Consider the following 20299-nt stretch of genomic DNA (forward strand, 5'->3'; position numbering starts at 1 on the left):
CCCAAAGATCGGCTTTGGACTACAAACTGATGAGAACAATTTTGAGATGGCTAAGATGATCCGGATTCACAGACTACTCGAGCAAGGACTTGAGACAAGCCTTGCACTTTCCCATTATGCAGAGACCGGACAAATGATATAGCTAACTCTCCCAGGACTTGAAAATTAACCCACAAATTTTATTGTCAGGATTCCCTAAAGACGCCTTCACCCCAAGACAGTAGGAAGTAATTTTAAGAACATGATGCCCACATTCCCAATAGGTGAGGTGGGTGGTTTCTGGTTATTCAATGGATTATGGATAATTGTCATTGTTTAGGATGGTTGGTTATAAGTTGTTAGTTGATAATGGTCAGGAAAAAAGCTAAACAAAGGGGATTAGATTCAAGGTTCTTGTTTTAAAAAAAAGAAAAGGAAAGGAAAAAAGAGGATATTGATATAAGATGAAAGGTAGATTACTGAATCTACTCTGAGAAGAAAAACAGAGGATATAGATATGATAAGATAAAAGGTAGATTATTGAATCTACTCTGAAAAGAAAAAAGATATAGAAATGATGATAAAGGGTAGATTATTGAATCTACTCTGAAAAGAGAAAAAGGGAGGATATGGATAGGATAAGATTTAAAAGTAGATTATTGAATCTACTTTTAAAAGGCAACTACTAGTTTTAAATATTTTACATGGGGCTGGATTTTTGTATATTGAATACAAATTATTTATATTGACACAAGTTTGAGATTGATTTTGTTAGAAAATACTGTACATATATTTCTAATCTTGTTCAAGGTATTTTACCTATACAGTTCATTTAACAATGTAATGCAAATTAATAGTCCTTGAAAGTTATTATTACCAACTAATTAAGATATAAAAAATGCAAGTTAGTATTTAGTCACCTATTACAATCGAACTTGTAGTCATATTAGGTATGTTTTCAAGGTCAAACAGATATATTTTAGATATACAGGTCATCTTCAAACACTTCAGAGATCTACAGAATATGGTATTTAAGATATTTTAATAACATAGATTCTTTTTATGACTATGAGACATGTCTGCTCCTGGAAGTACCAATATACTTCAGAGAAGATGATGGGCATTGAAGAAACTCCATACAGAGTTTATTTTCATTGTGGCAAGTTAGCCACTGGGCTAGAAAGTGCCCTTACCTCAACTGCTGACAGTAAGCTGTGCAAAATGGACAAGCAGGACACAAAAGAAAGGACTGCTGAACCATGCCAAGACAAGGTAGAAAGGCCCTTTAGAAAATCCTGCTTCACAGATGAGTGCATCAGATATGCTAGGCCTGTAGGCCGAAGACGGGTGCCCCAATGTTGCATAGAAATCTTGGGTAACTGTCTAGGCAGCCAGCTGTTTCTGTCATTTCTCACATTTTTTTGGAAGTCACTTGTTTGCACTTCCTACTTACTTAGGTAATATTATTTCCTTCTCAGGTCTCTAATGGAGTTGAAGATTAGATGGCTTTAGCTATGGTTTTCCTTGTTAAAATTCAGAAAATAAACTCACTAAAGAGGTGTAAAGTATATAAGTTTGAAAGACATCAAAAGATATTTTTAGTTAGTAATACAAGTTAGGATAAACATGAATTAGGTACAACACTTGGGACTCACAAAAATAGGATAGATAATGGAGTATTTTCTCTGAATTTGTCAAATGTTAACAGACTAGAAATTGTTAATGTAATTCTTGACTATATATTGTATATACTTGTTGTACTTATTGTATATAGTTTTTCTTATATTAGTTATAACCTTCTTTTATTACTTTACATTAAAAGGGGATTAGTTATAACCGTCTTTTATAATTTTAGATAAAAAGGCAAAATGTGGTGATATATCGTGTACCCTAATAAATCTTGCCTGAGGATCAAAGGATAGAGCCAGCCACTAGATTAGACAGAGGCCAGACAGTGGTGGCACACACCCTTAATCCTATCATTTGGGAGGCAGAGTTCAGTCTGGATCTCTGTGCGTTCAAGGTCACACTGGAAATAGAGCCAGGCAGTGGTGGCACACACCCTTAAGCCCAGTACTGGGAAGCACACATGCCTTTAATCCCAGGAAATGACACCTAGGCAGAGAAAGATATATAAGGCGTGAGGAAACAGGAACTCATTCTTGACTGAGGATTTCGTAGCGGTAAGAGCTAGTGGCTGGCTGTTCTGCTTCTCTCATCTTTCAGCTTTCGCCCTGATATCTGGCTCTGGGTTTTTTAATTATAAGACCATCTAAGATTTGAACAACACTCTGGTACTTTTATTATGAAAAGAAGTTGGAGGGGTTTTTTTCTACATTTTATTTTATTTTTCCATTTTTCTTTATTAAGAAATTTTCTACTCACTCTACACACCACCCACAGATCCCACCTTCTCCCTCCAAGTCCAAGTGGATCAAAGACCTCAACATAAATCCAGTTACACTGAACTTGATAGAAAGTAGGAAGTAGTCTTGAACGCATTGCCACAGGAGACCACTTCCTAAGTATAACACCAGTAGCACAGACACTGAGATCAACAATTAATAAATAAATGGGACCTCCTGAAAGTGAGAAACTTTTGTAAAGCCAAGGACACAGTCAATAAGAAAAAACAGCAGTCTACAGAATGGGAAAAGAAGTTGGAGTTTATCAAAGGCTTATTCTACATCTAATGTGTGGTTTCTATCCTTTAGCTTATTTATGCAAAAAGCTACATTTATTGATTTACATATGTTGAAACATCCCTACACATCAATGATGAAATTGACTTGATCAAGGTGGATAATCTTTTTAATATGTTCTTGAGTTTGATTTGCAAGTGGGTTTTTTTTTTTGAGAATTTTGTGTCTGTGTTCATCAGAGATACTGGCCCATAATTTTCTCTTTTTGTTAGGTCTTTACTTGAGTTGGGTAACAGGATAATATTGGCTCCATAAAAAGAATTTGGGAATATTTCTTCATTTTCTACTTTATAAAATAAGAAAAAATAATAGCATTATCTCAAATAATTTGATGGTGCATATTAAAGCCTTGGTAAAACAAGAACAAGCCAAACCAAAATTAGTATATGGAAGATAAACGAGATCAAGTAAGGAATTAATGAAATGGAAATTAAAAAGCAATAAAAAGAACTAATGAAACAAAGAATTAGTTCTTCAAAAGGATAAACAAGATAGACAAATTTTATCAAAGTAACCAAAATAGGGTGAGAAAATCCAACTTAATAAAATTAGAGAAGAAAAGAGAGACATTATAATGGATAGCAATGAAATTCAGAAACTAGAAGGAAGAACCTTAAAAACTTACATTCCTTTTAATGCCAGCACTCAGGAGGCAGAGACAGGTGGATCTCTGTGAGTTCAAGGCCAGCCTGGTCTACAGAGTGAGATCCAGGACAGGCACCAAAGCTACACAGAGAAACCCTGTCTCCAAAAAAAAAAAAAAAAAAAAAAAACCTTTACATTCCATTTAACTGGAAAATCAAAAAGAAATGGATTGATTTCTAGGTGACTATGATATATAAAATGTAAAATAAGATACATTAACAATTATGCAAAGAGCAACAAAATTTGTAGTTGATAGGTTGCCAGACCATTGTTTGTGTTCCTTATATGAGACATTCAACTACATGGAATTAGTTGGTGGAAATAAAATGAGTAAATTTAAAGTGATTTATTAATTAACTGTCATGTACAAAGGCATCCCAAACATAGGAAAATCAATTAAGACAGTGATTACAATGAAGAAATGGAGTGAAGTGTATACAGTCTAAAGGAATTTAGGGACCAAAATCAAGTGGGCTTGTCCCTGGCGAGTACCTAAACAGTCAGTTAGCTTCTAAGTAATGGCTGATGATGATAGGTGTGGTCAGTTTTAAAGATCTGGGCCTAAAAGCTGGAGTGGGGAGAACAGAAGCAATGTTGGAACTTCAGGTCATTTCTGGGTCATTTAAATCCTGGTGACAGTAGTAGTTCAGATTCTGTATTGTACATGTAAATCCACAGTGACCTGTGCAAGCTCAAGCCAGACAAAATCCCAGCATGGACAGGGAAGACTGGTGTGGATTCCTACCTCTTGCTGAAGTCTATTGGAAATTGTTAGCTGCTGAGAGGAGAGCCAATTTTTCTTTAAGAGTGTGATCCTATACACAGATGCCCACACGTGCACAATTTTATGGGAAACATAAATGGCTTGAAGGGTTTTTTTAAAAATGGGTGTATAGGAGGGGGGTGTTGCCTTGTGCAGCCTTGGTGCGGGGGGGGAGGGGCTTGGACCTGCCTCATCTGAATGTACCAGGCTCTGCTGACTCCCCATGGGAGACCTTGACTCGGAGGAGGTGGGAATGGGAGATGGGTTGAGGGTAAGGCTGGGGGATGGGAAGAGGGAAGGGGGGGATATGTGGTTGGTATGTAAAAAGAATAGAAAATTTCTTAATAAAATAAAAAAGGAGGAAGGTTTTGATATGGGAGGAGTTGGGGTGAATATGATCAAAATATATAAAATTCTCAAAAAATTAATAAAAATAATTATTTTTAAAAGTTAAAAATAGCAAATGAAAGAGAGCCAATGTTATCCTTTTGTATATGCAGCTGAGTACTCATTAATCTGAAATACTAATATACACATAAAACTATTAGTGTGTCAGATAATTTATTATATTTCTTATAATTAACAAACGAAAGTGCACTTGTACTTACATAAAAACAAGAATGAGAATTGATGGGATCCTTGAAGATTACTTGTATTTGTGTGAAACAAACCAGTCAATAGTCACTAGAGAATGTGATAATAATCCCTGGTGTGTTCTAAGTCACATTTGACTCTCTAAACTCATCAGAGAGATCTTCTAATGAAAACAACAATAAAAGACAGCTTAGACATGTGTAATCATAACTTCGGGTTTCTGTCTGCAATCTGAACTGATTCTCATTTTTATGAGGTGAGATTTAGGCTTTTACGAATAAATCTGGCTTATGGATTTTACTTTGCTGTTTGTCAACATGTATATGTACTCTTCAAAATTGTGTCCACAAGCTGTCATTTAGAAATAGAGTAGACATAATCAAGCAATCAGCATCTTTGAATGAGTTAAATTAAGTTTTTCTTGAAATTAACTAGAATTAAATTAAATTATTGTAGCTAAATAGGCATAATTCAGTTTACCAATAGTCCTCATTTATACAACTATACTTCCAGTATTCTACACAGGTTTAACCACATCTAAACTTAGCACTCAAACATAATGTTAAAAAATTGGTCTTTGAAATGATATGACAGTCCTATACCAAAATATCTTCTGGAAAGACCTACTTTGTGTATTATTGAATCCCCCTAACATTGTAAACACTAGACAGTTTGGATAATGACTAAGATATAAAGGCAAAAATCTTGGGACGTGAGTCAACCTGACCCCCAGCTACATGAACCTTAGTCCACTTTTTAATTGTCTAGTACCAAAACGTATTCACTAGCACACTATGCTGAAACTCATATTATTTTAAGTCAACATGCTGCAATTAGAGAATATCGTTATGTTAGGAAAAGATTCTATGCAGATAAACATCAACAATCCTGTTCTAAATATTCCTGTGATTTTGCATAATGATTAGATTGATATTTCAAATGGGCAAATAAAATAATAACTTAATTGTTATTATTTAGAATGGTAACTTTATAAAAAGATTTAATTTCAAATTTCTTTCTGTTTCTTCATTGTCCTTTCGATAAGATTGAACAATTTTGTTGATTTTCTTAAATGTCTTGACAGACATTGGAAACTATGTAAATAAGTAGGGACCTTTTTATACATTGGCCATTAAAACTGAAAATCTAATCTATTTTCTTTCTGTTTACAAGATATCCAACTCCATTGTAACTACTAATTAATTTCACTTGAGGAATAGTTACAACAAAAAGAATAAACTAAATTCACCCTGGAGATTCATATTCTGATTTCATTACTACATAGACAATCTTAGGTAACTTAGTGGACATTTTCCCACTTAGTTTCCTCATCAATAAGTTGGTAATAACAAAAGTACTTAAATAATTTCATGGATATTTGAATAGACTCAGATGTAAAACGGTAATTCTGTGCCCATCATCTAGTAAGCATGGCATAAATGTTAGCTGCTACTCAGGCTCCAGTGTCTCATCCTAGACACACACATTTTTTGCTATACCAAGACAATTAAATATGCTCAAAAGCTTCATTTTTTAATCCTTGCATTTTTAAAAGCATATTTATGAAAATCCACAGTGCTTGAAGCATGTTTCGTGTTGTTTCAGTTAAAGTTTTTAAACTATAGAGATTCATTACACATAAACATATAAACATTGGGACACAATTCTTAGTACAAAATGAAATTCTAAGTTTCAGTTTTAATAATGTATTTGTTTATAAAACTTCCATCTATGAACTAATGAGAATGATATATTTATAAATCCCTTCCTGTAATATCTCCATCACAGCCTTGATTTGGCAGCAGCTACATTGACCCATGGCTTTCCTGGAGGACGGGAACCACACTGCAGTGACAGAGTTCATTTTATTGGGCTTAACAGATGACCCGGTCTTTAGAGTCGTCCTCTTCATCATCATCCTGTGCATTTACCTGGTGACTGTGTCTGGGAACCTCAGCACCATCCTCCTCATCAGAGTCTCTTCCCAGCTCCATCACCCCATGTACTTTTTTCTCAGCCACTTGGCTTTTGCTGACATAGGCTACTCATCTTCTGTCACACCCAATATGCTTGTCAACTTCCTGGTGGAGAGAAATACCATCTCTTACTTTGGATGTGCCATCCAGCTTGGTTCAGTTGTCTTCTTTGGATCGTCTGAGTGCTTCATTCTGGCTGCCATGGCTTATGATCGCTTCATGGCAATCTGCAACCCACTGCTTTATTCAACGAAAATGTCGACACAAGTCTGTGTCCAGTTGCTTCTAGTTGCTTACATAGGTGGTTTTCTTAACACTTGGTCTTTTACTGCATGTTTCTATTCACTAGTCTTCTGTGGATCCAATGGAGTCAATCACTTTTTCTGTGATTTTGCTCCATTAGTAGAACTGTCCTGTTCTGATGTCAGTGTCTCTGCAGTTGTTCCCTCATTCACAGCTGGATCCATCATAGTGGTGACAGTGTTTGTTATAGCTATTTCCTACATCTACATCCTCATCACCATCCTGAAGATGCGCTCCACTGAGGGCCGCCACAAGGCCTTCTCCACCTGCACCTCCCATCTCACTGCAGTCACTCTCTTCTATGGGACCATCACATTCATCTATGTGATGCCCAAGTCCAGCTACTCCACAGATCAAAACAAGGTGGTGTCTGTGTTCTACATGGTGGTGATCCCCATGTTGAACCCCCTTATCTACAGCCTCAGGAATAACGAGATTAAGGGTGCTCTGAAGAGACAGATAGGCAGGAAAATATTTTCTTAGAGACATCTGTTTTTCTTTGGGATGTTTTATTATAACAATACACACAAACTCTAAGATTAAATCTTTTTTCTTTTGAAGCCTTAAGTATGCCGACATTCTTCACTGCCTCAAGACTACTTCACATGAAGTAACTCTGCCCGCAGTGTGCTTTTCTCTTCACCAAAGAAATGTCAAGTCACAGAAATTAACACATCCATCATCTCACTTCTTTTTGTGTTAGAAATATTTGCAACCTACTCTTCAAGCAAATTTATAACATACAATAAAATATGATTGACTATCTTTTAATAGGTGGCCAAACATTCATTTTATATAGTTAGAGCTTTGTCCTCTTTGGCCTGTGTATCCCATTGTCTACATCTCCTGCCTGATGACCAACAGTGTGATCTTTCTTTGAGTTTGAACTTTAAAAAATTTCACATGTAACTGAGATTCTGAAATGTTTTTCTTTCTGCATATGGATTATTTTCAGTAGCACAAACAACTCAAATTATATCCATATTGCTGCAGGTGAAAAGAAACTCTATTGAGGCTGAAAAAGCTAGTGTGTATGTGTGTCTGTGTGTGTGTGTGTTTATGCTCTAATTTTTTTACACATTCATCACTGACAGTTACTTAAGTTGTTTCTATGTCTTAACTGTCTTGAATAAAATTGATGTGGTAAATGAGATAACCTCATGAGTGGCTAACTTAATTTTATTTGGATGTATACCCATAAAAGGAATTACTATGTCACATTTCTAGGACACTTGAATGTTCTACTTTTGCTTTGTAAAACTTCCGTACAGTTCACATAATGACAGTGTCTATTATGTGTATAGAACAGTGTACAGGGGCTTTGTTTTCCCTGCCCTCTCTCACCAACACTTGTCATCGTTTGTCACTCCTTTGGTGTGTCAAAATCAATGTCCACTTTCACACTACAAAAGAACTACAAAACAGCACCATTGATCAAATTCCAGCTCCCATTTCCAAAGGCTATTTGGGCAGAAGAAGAAAGTATGAGAAAGTGAACAAGAGCATGTTCTCACTGAGTGCTGCAGTCTGAAGCAGCTCCTGGGCGTGAGGAAGAGTTTCCAGGCAGTGGGGCAGGGGGAGGCAGATGATAATGAGTCCCAGAGAGCCTCAGTGTTCACAGCCCCTTCCCCTTAGGAATTCCACTGCAGGCTTTAACAATAGCTTGTGATTGGCTTCACTGTTCCTCATGACTTTGGACACTGATTAACATTTTCTGAACTCTCATTGCCATTTGTATGTCTTCCATAGAGAAATGTCTGTTCAGTTCTCTGCAGATTTCAAATCAAATTATTAATTTTCTTGCTATGGAATTCCGTTATTTCCTTACCTATTCAGATGTTAAGTGTAATCATATATCAGTTACCAAATATTTTCTCCGAATCTTCACACTGCATTTCCTTTTTCTGTGTTGTTTTCTTTGATGTGTAAAAGATTTTTAGTTTAATGTTTATATTTGATTTGTTATTTGAGTTTTTGGTGTCAAAGCAGAAAAAAAGCCATTCCCAGAGCCAATATCAAAAACATATTCCTTATGTTTTATTCTAGTTTATCTAACTCAATGTATTTTCCAAATTCTTTTATTTTCCTGCAAACCTTTTACTGTTTTTAACTTAAGTTCTTTTTATAGCAATGTATTTTGATCACATTTCACCCTACAAAATTCCAGTGTGTGTGTGTGTGTGTGTGTGTGTGTGTGTGTGTGTGTGTGTGTGTGTTTGTATGTGTGTTTGTGTGTGTATGTGTGTGTGTGTGTGTGTATCACATTTTCATATCCACTGATCTATTGATGGATATCTGGGCCTATTCTATTTCCTAAGTATAGTGAATAAAATAGCAATAAACATAGATGTGTATGCATCTCTGTCATAGGACACAGAGTCCTTGTGGTATATGCTAGCTGTTATAGTTAGGTAGTATGGCAGTTCTGGTTTTAGCTTTTTGAGAAAGGTCCGTGCTGATTTCTGTAATGGCTACACCAGTTGCCCTCCCACAAACAGTGAATAATGTGTCCCCTTTCTCTGTATCCTAGCCAGTATTTGTTTTCATTTCTCTTCTAGATAGTAACCCAGTAGACCAGGATAAGATAGACTTTCAAAGTAGATTAAATCTGCATTTCCCTGATGCTGAATTGTTTTTAGCTGTTTCTTCGCCATTTATGGAGCAAGGAGATGTCATAATGTACGTGAGAAGTCATAGTGCACCACAGAGATGTCATAATTGAGATTTGTTATATAAAAATAGAATATTTTCATAGCACAATGAACATTATAGTATCTCATACAGCATTATCATAGGGTGGTATAACAATGAAATGGCAAGAGGGGGGCGCAAAACCACAGTACATCTTTGCAGCGGCACAACTTTGATATGAAAATAGGACATTGTCACAGCACAGTAAAGGATTGTGGCATCTCAGGGAGCATTACAATGGCACAGTGGAACATTGTGATGCCAGAGTGGAGCATTTCATTTCACAATGAACTTACAAGGCCACAATATATCACTATTGATAGTTGTTATGTAAAATTGATCATTTTAATGTCACAATGTAACATTATGATGTCACAGTGGAGCTGTGATGTTGTAAGGCAAGATTCTATTGTCATTATCATATCACATGGTATCACATGCAGAATTGTGAAGATGGGACTAAAAAGATGGTTTAGCAGCTAAGCTTGCCTACATCTCTTGCAAAGGACTGTAGTTCTGCTCCTAGCACCAATGTTGTGCATCTCACAACCACCTGTAACTCCAGATCTGGGATAGCAAATCTGTCTTCTGGCTTCTGTGTGCACCAGCAGACATGTACATGGGCACAGAAACACACATATAAATAACAATAAAATCAATCTTTTTGAAGAAAAAAAGCTATGAAGGCAAAATGTGCCATTGTGGTATCCCATTAGAGCACTACAATGTCATGGTAGAGTGGTGTGACGGCACAGCCAAATTATGATGGCAAGTTGGAGCTGTGGTATCACAAGCTGACGTTGTGTTGAAGTTGCTATTTTAAAGAGATATCTGTGTTCCCATGTTAATTTCAGCATTGTTCATAATAGCCAACCTAAGTGTCCATCAGTGAGACAACAGAAGATAATGTGGGAGGTGAATACAATGGATAACTATCCATGTGTAAAGAGAAGAAAATGATATGATTTACAGTATGAATGGGACTTCTGAAAGTTTTCACACACTCTTCTGTTGTCTCCCCGGTGGACACTTAGATTGTTCTACCATCATGGTTATTAGGAGCAACACTGAAATGAACATGGAAACACAGATATCTCTTCAAAATAGCAACTTCAGTTTTGTGGGAATGTATGCTCAAGAGTAGAATTGGTAAATCTTATAGTAATTCTATTTGTTTTATTTGAGAAACCTCCATACCACTTTCCAAATTGGCTGTAGTAACTTACACCCCCATTAAATCTGCATGATCATCCTTAAAAGTGTTATAGAAGTAATCACACAGTTGGAGTTCAGGTAATATAGGATGGCTGTGCTATGCTGTGACTAAGAGGGAACACCTTTTACACTGCCTGAAATTGAAGTGTAGCTATGGTTGGATATTGTTTCCATAATTATAGTTAAGTAAATGCTTGCTTAACAGTCCAGTAATGTCTTTCCAATAGACACACGTTATTTCTTAAAATTATCAGGATAAAGTTTTCCATTTCCTATCTAGCAAATTTTCCCCATTTTCCACACCAACAGATTCCTCTCAGTTTTTGACTCAAATAACACTTTCTCTATGAGGATTTCCTTGTCACTCTGCTGCTAAGGGCCATGCCTGGGCCTGTGCTCCTACCTCAGCCAGGATCTGTGCTAACATCTGTGGCCCATGTTCCCACCAAAGATCACATAGGTGCCTGGAGTCCGGGCTGCCACCTATGGCCATGTTGGTGTCCAAGAGCTGTGCCACTGCAGGGGCCTTACTGATTTGAGTGGCCTGCACTGCCACCCAGTGCTATGGTGACTTCTGGGCCCACAATGCAGCTGAGGGCCATGTCTGGGTCCATGGCCCTACTGCAGCCAGGTTCTGTGTTGATGTCTGTTACTCCTATTACCATCAAAGGCTATGCAGATGCCTGGGGTCTGGCCTGCCACCTGAGGCCATGTTAGTGTCCACGAGCCATGCTGCAGCTGTGCCATACTCATCTGAGTGGCTCTGCTGCTACCTGGGGCCATGCTGACATCATAGCCTGGCTGCTGCTGAGGGCCATGTCTGGGTAGGTAGTTCTACTGAAGTCCAGGTCTGTGTTGCCATCCATGGCCCATGTTGTCACCAAACGTCACATGGATGACTGGGGTCTGAGTCTGGGCCACCACCCATGGCCATGCTGGTGTCTAAGGGCCATGCTCCTGCCAGGGCCATACTGATCTGGATGATCTGCACTGCCAATGAGGCTTTGGTGATATGTTGTGGAATATTTAACTCTGTAAAGATGTGTTACATTTGTTTATGCTATGGAATATTACTTTAACTGTGTAAAGGTGTGTTACATTTATTTATGTTGTATTTGTTTAAAGACGAGTTATATTAGTTTCACCTTGCCTGCCTAAGGCATCTGATTGGTCTAATAAGAAGCTGACTGGCCAATATCTAGACAGTAGAAGGATAGGCAGGGCTGGCAGGAAGAGAGAATAAGTGGGAGGAGATATCTAGGCTCAAGAGAAAATGAGAGAGAAGAGAATGAGGGAGAAGGAAAGGGAGACGCCTAGGGCCAGCAGCCAGGCAACGAGCAGCCAGCCAGCCATGGAGACAGAAGGAAAGTAAGATATACAGAAAGAGCTGGGTGGTGGTGGCGCATGCCTTTAATCCCAGCACTCGGGAGGCAGAGGCAGGCGGATCTTTGTGAGTTCAAGGCCAGCCTGGTCTACAGAGCGAGATCCAGGAAAGGCACAAAGCTACTCAGAAAAACCCTGACTCAAAAAACAAAATACAAAAAGATATGCAGAAAGAAAGAAAGAAAGAAAGAAAGAAAGAAAGAAAGAAAGAAAGAAAGAAAGAAAGAAAGGTAAAAAGCACTGAGGCAAAATATAGATGAAGAGAAACAAATTAATTTAAGTTATAAGGGCTAGTGGGACAAGCATAAGATAAGGCCAAGAATTCATAACTAATACAAAGTTATGATTTGGGAGCGGGTTGTCAGCCCAAAAGAAAGCCTGTTACAGTGACATCCAGGCCTGAGATGCTGCTGAGGGCCATGTCTGGGTCCGAGGTCCTGTCAATACAGCTGGGGTCTGTGTTGATCTCCAAGACTCATGTTACCACAGGGGTCCATAGGAACCAGGAGAGTTAAATTTCAAGGGCTGTGCTAAGCCAGAAATACCCTTTGCTGGCCTTGGGGGAGCTGCTGCTGGCCTTTGGTGGCCACTGCAGCAGAAGAGCTGGCCCCACCTCTCCAGGGAGCTGGTCCCACCCCTCACCACAAATATGTTAAAACTGGTCCCAGGCATGGGCATAGAAGATCTGGCTCCACCCCTCACCTGAGAGGGGTAGTCCCAGTGTCCCAAACTGACCAAATCAGCTGTCACCCAGACCCACATCCAGGGCTCTGAGTTGGCCCACCACAACATCTACCCCATCTATGCCCTGCCAGCGTCTGTGAAGGAACTGGTCCTGAGGAACCATAGCCAAAGGATCTCCATGACTCCATAACAGCAGGATCTCCAAGAGGAGTATCATGAGGGTCCAGTATTGATAGTGTACCAGAAGCTAGAGGCCTTGAACCAGACCACCAACTCATTGCAATGAACATTTCCAAGTACAGCTGAGTGGACAAAAGGGTATACTACATGACACACTGCAGAACCCAATGGCACTAAGATGAATGAAGAGGTAGTGGAGATGTGCGAAAGATGGTGTAGCAAAATGGGTTATTTGTTTGTTTGTTTTTGTTTTTAATTAATATTTTTTTAAATTTTCTTCTGGGTAGATGCTATAAGGGGTGAGGGGCAAATATGGAGGGACTGGGAAATGAGTGGGATTGGGGTGCATGATGTGAAATTCCCAAAGGACCAATAAAAAATATGTTTAAAAAACAAAGAAATTAATCTCACTCTTTTTTTCATATACTAGTGAGCTTTACCAAACTCTCCATTCTGAGAAAAACTGAAAAATGAAAATCATCTTATAGAAAGAACACGGACAGAGGTGTGCCAATTGTATTGTTTGAGAATTCTAAGACTCACGGTGTTAAGATTTTGCTAGATTTGACTGCCTTCTGTGATCTGTTTGAAATCAATCAATTTATGCTTGTGTGTCAAAAATGTAAACAAAACTCTGTCAATGAGAAGTCTCAGCCCAGATGTTACTCTATCTTAGCACACATAAAATGAACACTGGTTATATGAGCATCTTAAACGACTCAAGCCCTTATATACTGAAAAAGAGATGTTATATATTTACTCTTAAGTTCCTTCAGATGTTACTGTGTTTACTTTTCTATCTCTACTGTCAAAATAAAGTCCAGAATTATGAAGGGCACCTAGAAGAGTAATACTGAATACATAAATGAATGAATGGAAGAAAGAAAAAAGAAAGAAAGAAAGAAAGGAAGGAAGGAAGAGGGGAAAGGTCATGGAATACGACGTATGACATGAAAGCAGAGGAAGGCATTATTGGGGGAGGAGAAACCACGAAAGAGAGAAGACAAAGGGATGTGGGGGAGGACAGTAGAGGTGAAGGATGAATTTGAGCAACATATAATGATTCATGATGCATATGTGTGAAAACACATAATGAAACCCATTACTTTGTATACTAACTATAGAAAGTAAAAAATTAGGGGATCAGATAAAAAGAATTTGTGTCTAATAACTTAACATATATTTTATATCAAATAATGTTCGCTTTGCTTAAAGAGATATGCTGTGAAGCATTTTGACCTATATTTCCATTTCTTGGTCTACATTTAAAAGAAAGAGTGATACAATAAAGCATTAAGAATAGTAGTGCTGAATAAAGAGCTATTAAGAAACTATATGAGCCGGGCGGTGGTGGCGCACACCTTTAATCCCAGCACTCGGGAGGCAGAGGCTGGCGGATCTCTGTGAGTTCGAGGCCAGCCTGGGCTACCAAGTGAGTTCCAGGAAAGGTGCAAAGCTACACAGAGAAACCCTGTCTCGAAAAACCAAAAAAAAAAAAAAAAAAAAAAAAGAAACTAAATGAATCACTTTAAAACATGAAGGAAATTAACATATTTACGGAATTATCTCAAAAACATTTATAATTAAAATTTTTCAGAACAATGCAAAAATAACATCACATGTTGAACATCACATGGAACTTGGGAACAAGGAAGGGACTTTTGGTTCATCTAAAAGGGAGCATTAGCTTAGACATAACGTTGGCTTTGGAAAGAAGTGTCTTTAATAACTGCATTGTTGTCTAACAAGGAGCCTAGTGTTTGGAGTGAAAACATAAGTATGAAAATGTTAATACTGCATTAAAACACAGATCACTTTCACAGAGAGACAAATATCACATCTCTACATGGAGCACTTGAAGGCATAACCACAAACCACACAGTGATGCTCAGGACAGTAGTTCCAAGCACCTGCTTCTCTGAGATGTCACCAATGACCACAGCCTAGCCCATGCTAATTACAATTATCCAAATCAAGTTACAAAACCAATGGGATCTTTGCAGTTGTAATACTGTCTGTTAATAATGAAGAGAATGAAGCCCTTGGGATTTTATGGAATCTCACAGACAGCACAATGTATATGAAAACACAGACACAACCAGTTTTCTAGTCTCATTGGATTTTCTCCCACTGGGTTTTCAATGGTATGCTAACGAAGATGAGTGTGTCTAGTGGTGAGGTACTTATGGTCTTACATCACAAATGGTCCCAAGTTCTACATAAGAAAGCCCTGCTATAGGAAAATGATTCCTGGAAGCTGTTCTTGTAATATTTGACCAGCAGGTAACATTCAATGTTTCTTTTATATTGATACATAAATGAGCCAAGTGCAGGCCTCAAGGCTTCTTCTGAACTAGTCAATCTCAGGCCAGAACATCACCTCTACTTCTTTTATTAAATAATGTTTTATTTATTCTTTGAGAATTTTATACAATGTATTTTTATCATATTCATTTCCCCTCCAACTTTTCCCAGATTCCCACTCCCTACTCAACCAATTCTCTCTCTCTCTCTCTCTCTCTCTCTCTCTCTCTCTCTCTCTCTCTCTCTCTCTCTCTCTCTCTCTCTGCGTGTGTATCTGTTTGTGTGTATGTGTGTGTATCTGTTTGTGTGTGTGTATGTGTCTGTGTATCTGTGTGTGTGTGTGTGTGTGTATCTGTTTGTGTGTGTGTGTGTGTGTGTGTGTGTGTGTGTGTATGTATCTGTCTACTTGTCTCTCTGGTGTGTCTGTCTGTCTTTCTGTCTCTCCCCCCCTTTGTCTCTGTGTGTGTGTGTCTGCCTCTCTTCCTGTCTTTCTCTGTCCCCCCTGTGTGTGTCTGCCTCTCTGACTCTGCTTCCTCCCTCTCTCTTTATTCTTTTTCTTAAACCAATTCACTCCAGTTTGTGTTGGCCATTTACTTCTGGGTGTGATGCCTGTCTTGGAGTGTGATCAATATACTAGGTGTCACTCCATTGAAGAAAACTGACTTCCCTTCTCCCAGAAGTAATCAAATTCCAATAGCTGCTCAGCTAGTAGTGGAACTTTGCGCCTACCCTCCTCTATGGTGGGGTTTTTGTCTGGCTTCAGCTCTTAAGGTCTTATGAGTGCTGTCACAATCGCTGTAAGTTCATAAGTGCATCTGCCCCCTTGAACCTGAAAAACACTGCTTCCTTGAAGTCATCCACTGCTTCTGGCTCTTATAATCTTTCTGTGCCCTCTTCTGCATAGATCAATGTACTTTGAGGGAAGAAGCATGATATGGATGTCCCATTTAAAGCTGAGAACTCTGAAGTCTCTTATTCTCTGTATATTGTCCCATAGGTGATTTCTGTGCTAATTGCCATCTACTGCAAGAAGAAGCTTCTCTGATGAGGGCGAGTGATGTGCTGATCCAGATACAGCAATAAGTCATTAGGAGCCATTTTATTGTTTGTACTTTTAGTTAACACTGCACTGCTTGAATCCAAGTGGTAGGAAATCAGACTCATAGAAGTGCATTCATCCATGAATGGATACTTAAATTACTTCCATATCTTGGCTACAGTGGGTACTGTTAAGAGAAACATAGAGGCACAGATATAACATAACATATCCTGCTCCAGCATAACAATTTCTGTGGATACATACCCAGAAGTATAGTTATTGCATCATATGGAAATTCTACCATTAGTGCAATGGGAATCTCATACTGTTTTTCCAAAATGACTGTGCTAATTTAAAATCCAAAGTGGAGCATGCACTGAGATCACCTTAGAGATTTAATTTACAGTTACCTCATTATTATAGACATTGACTATATTTTATATTTAATTACCTAAATTGGCAATCCAGGAATTCACATGAAATATATTAGGATATTTCCTGTTAACAAAATTTCCTTTAATAATAGTCTGTGTTCATTTTATTGGTCTGTTGAATCTCCTGATTAAACTCCTCATTCATTTTTATTAAGTTAACTGACTTCTTAACATCCCTTTCATATGAAACTATCTGATGCCCCCATGTGGCTAACATAAGCATCTAATACTTTGCTAACATAGTTCATAAGAAACCATAACGTAGCATTACAGAATACATTCTTTTGTTCATTCTGCACAGTTCTAACAGTACAAATAATGACCTCAAATAATATTGTTTGTCATACTTTTCTCAGGATTAATCTCTATGTGAAATTTCCATTTATAATAATCTATAATCATATTAACCAGATGATGTTAAGCTGTCCCAATAAATTAACCTTGGGAACTTAGTGTGAACTAACACAGAATAGCTCTGTGTGGTGGTATTGTGTTCCCCCAAATATTGTGCACCCTAATAAACTTATCTGGGGTCAGAGAACAGGACAGCCACATAGAGGATAGGCAGTGGTAGCACACGCCTTTAATCCTAGCATTCCAGAGGCAGAAGTCCATGTGTTCAAGGATACAGCCAGGCATGGTGACACACGCCTTTAATCCCAAGAAGTGAGCCTTTAATCACTTCTGGGTAGAAAGCAGAAAGGTATATAAAGTGTGAAGACCAGGAACTAGCAGCATTTGGCTGTTTAAGCTTTTAGGCTTTGAGCAGCACAGTTCAGCTGAGATTCATTCTAGATGAGGACTGAGAAGCTTCCAGTCTGAGGAAACAGGATCAGCTAAGGAACTGGCGAGGTGAGGTAGCTATGGCTTGTTCTGCTTCTCTGATCTTCCAGCATTCACCCCAATAACTGGCCTCAGGCTTGATTTTATTAATAAGACTCTCTAAGATTCCTGCTACACCTCTGTCTCACTTCCACTGCATGTACCTACCATATATTCCCTGTTCTCACATTTGAAGCCAGACTTGTAAGAGGTGCCACTATATTGTAGATGTAACATGTGAAATGTGCCACCGTGGAAATGAAGAGAGAGTTGTCCATGGTATTCTAATTTAATTTTGAAAACACACACACGTTACACATTAACTTTCACAACAGATTGGCATTCACTGTCCACAGTACGAAATAACTACAAAAAGACTGGGAAGGGTGGGCCCCAAGGGACTGAGAAATAGAGTTGAATTAGATACTGTAAACACCAACATGAGTCCATCATTTCAACTATTTGCGATCTCAGATCGTCAGTGTTCTATGCATTCACGGAACTATTTGGGATCTCAGAACATCAGTGTTCTATGCATTCACTGAACTATTTGAGATCTCAGAACATCAGTGTTCCATACATTCACTCAACTATTTGGGATCTCAGATCATCAGTGTTCTATGCATTCATTCAGACTCCTGACTTGATCTGTGAGTGAGTCCTGCATTCTGATCTAAGGCACTGTTCAGTTTGTATCTGTGGCCTTAAGATAAATGGTAATTAGTATTCTGAAATTATGCATGTTGTTACTTGATTTCAGAACACTTGGGGGAGAATAAGCATGACACCAAACTGAGATCTACATTTATTTTTAATGGGCTAAATATGGAGTGGAGTGTACCAATCATGAGGTCATTTAATGTATTCTGATAGCCACTGGCTTTTATTTCAATAGGAATCAGCTCACAAAAGATGGAAACTGGAAACCACACAATGGTAACAGAGTTCATTATTTTGGGGCTAACTGAGAACCCCACCCTTTGTTCAGTCTTCTTTGTATTGTTCCTGGGGGTCTACCTCATCACTGTACTGGGCAATGTCAGCATAATCCTGTTGATCAGAAGAAGCCCTCAGCTTCACACCCCCATGTACCTCTTCCTCAGCCACTTGGCCTTTGTGGACATTGGGTACTCCAGCTCAGTCACACCTGTCATGATTGTGGGTTTCCTGAGAGAGAGAACCACCATCCCCATGGCTGGCTGCATAGTCCAGCTTGGTTCTGATGTGGTCTTTGGGACTGCTGAGTGCTTCCTGCTGGCTGCCATGGCCTATGATCGCTATGTGGCCATCTGCTCACCCCTGCTCTACTCCACTCTCATGGCTCCCAGAGTCTGCTTCATCTTATTGGTTATTTCCTATGTGGGTGGATGTGTGAATTCTTCATCATGCACCAGCTGTTTGTTGAGCCTGACTTTCTGTGGACCAAATAAAGTCAACCATTTCTTCTGTGACCTCCCACCCCTGGTAGAGCTCTCTTGTACCCATGTTTACATTGCTGAAATGTCTCCTGCCATCTCAGCAGGCTCCATCATAGTCATCACCCTGTTCATCATCATTGTTTCATACCTCTACATCCTTCACTCCATCCTCAGAATGCACTCTACTGAGGGCAGGCACAAGGCCTTCTCCACCTGCACCTCTCACCTCACTGCAGTCACTTTGTTTTATGGGACAGTTACATTTGTTTATGTCATACCAAAGTCAAGCCATTCACCCAACCAAATTAAAGTGGTGTCTGTGTTCTACACAGTGGTGATCCCCATGTTGAATCCCTTGATCTACAGTCTGAGGAACAAGGAGGTAAAAGAGGCCATGAAGAAATTGATGGCAAAAACACATTCCTCATTTTGAACAAAATTCAATATGAATCTAGAAATTACTAATCAACTATTTGGGGGACATATATTATAAATATATAATGTCTATTAGCCTCACTTGTGTGTTGTGTTTATGTATACAAAAGCACATATGTGTGCGGGTGAATGTGCATATGGGTTTACATATATATCTCAAGGCCGGAGGACAATCTCAACTGTCATTTCTCAAGACATCATCTACCTTGAATTTTTCAAACGGTGTCTCTCAGTGGCCTAGAACTTGTCAAGTAGGCTAGGCTGGTTGACCAGTGAGTCCTTCTGTCTCTGCCTCCCAGGACTGTAATTACAAATATGCACTATCCCATCTAAATTTTATAGAAGCTCTGGTGAGCAAACTCAGATACTTGTAAGGCAAATACTATACTGACCAAGCTATCTCTCCATCCATACTAGGTTTATTTTATGTCCATATACATGTCTATATGTTGTTAATATAAGCTGTAATTTATCACTATCTAGAGTCACACAATCTAGGGCTCAAATTAAATGTAAACATGTCGAGGTTATTATACTTTTTCTCCACTCCACAAATAATTTAGGGAATCTGTGGTTAGAAGCTTTTTTCTAGTTCGATGTTATTTTATAAATTACCATCTTGGAAGTACCATGTGCTCCATTGCCAGGCAACTGATGACAATGTTCCCCATGTTCCTTTATCTGGAGGTCCTGGTATGTCTTCTTCAATAATGATATAATAGTTTAAATAAT

The 20299-nt window shown here is 38.5% G+C and overlaps 2 protein-coding genes across 2 annotated transcripts; both read left to right on the forward strand.

Moving 5' to 3' along the window:
* Window positions 1–6500: 6500 nt before the first annotated feature.
* LOC131900495 (olfactory receptor 5P6) lies at window positions 6501–7445 on the forward strand. The gene has a single exon (XM_059251721.1). The coding sequence runs from the start codon at window positions 6501–6503 to the stop codon at window positions 7443–7445; it is 945 nt and encodes a 314-aa protein (XP_059107704.1).
* Window positions 7446–18623: 11178 nt separating this feature from the next.
* LOC131900504 (olfactory receptor 5P4-like) lies at window positions 18624–19565 on the forward strand. The gene has a single exon (XM_059251733.1). It carries the CDS (start codon window positions 18627–18629, stop codon window positions 19563–19565), a length of 939 nt encoding a protein of 312 aa, XP_059107716.1. The 5' UTR covers window positions 18624–18626.
* The last annotated feature ends 734 nt before the right edge of the window (window positions 19566–20299 follow it).

This window comes from Peromyscus eremicus, chromosome 1 (assembly GCF_949786415.1).
Source record: "Peromyscus eremicus chromosome 1, PerEre_H2_v1, whole genome shotgun sequence".
Classification (NCBI taxonomy): Eukaryota; Metazoa; Chordata; class Mammalia; order Rodentia; family Cricetidae; genus Peromyscus; species Peromyscus eremicus.

Excerpts from the sequence above, each read along its gene's own strand:
- LOC131900495 (XM_059251721.1), top strand. The coding sequence starts at position 6,501 with ATGGCTTTCCTGGAGGACGGGAACCACACTGCAGTGACAGAGTTCATT.
- LOC131900504 (XM_059251733.1), top strand. The coding sequence starts at position 18,627 with ATGGAAACTGGAAACCACACAATGGTAACAGAGTTCATTATTTTGGGG.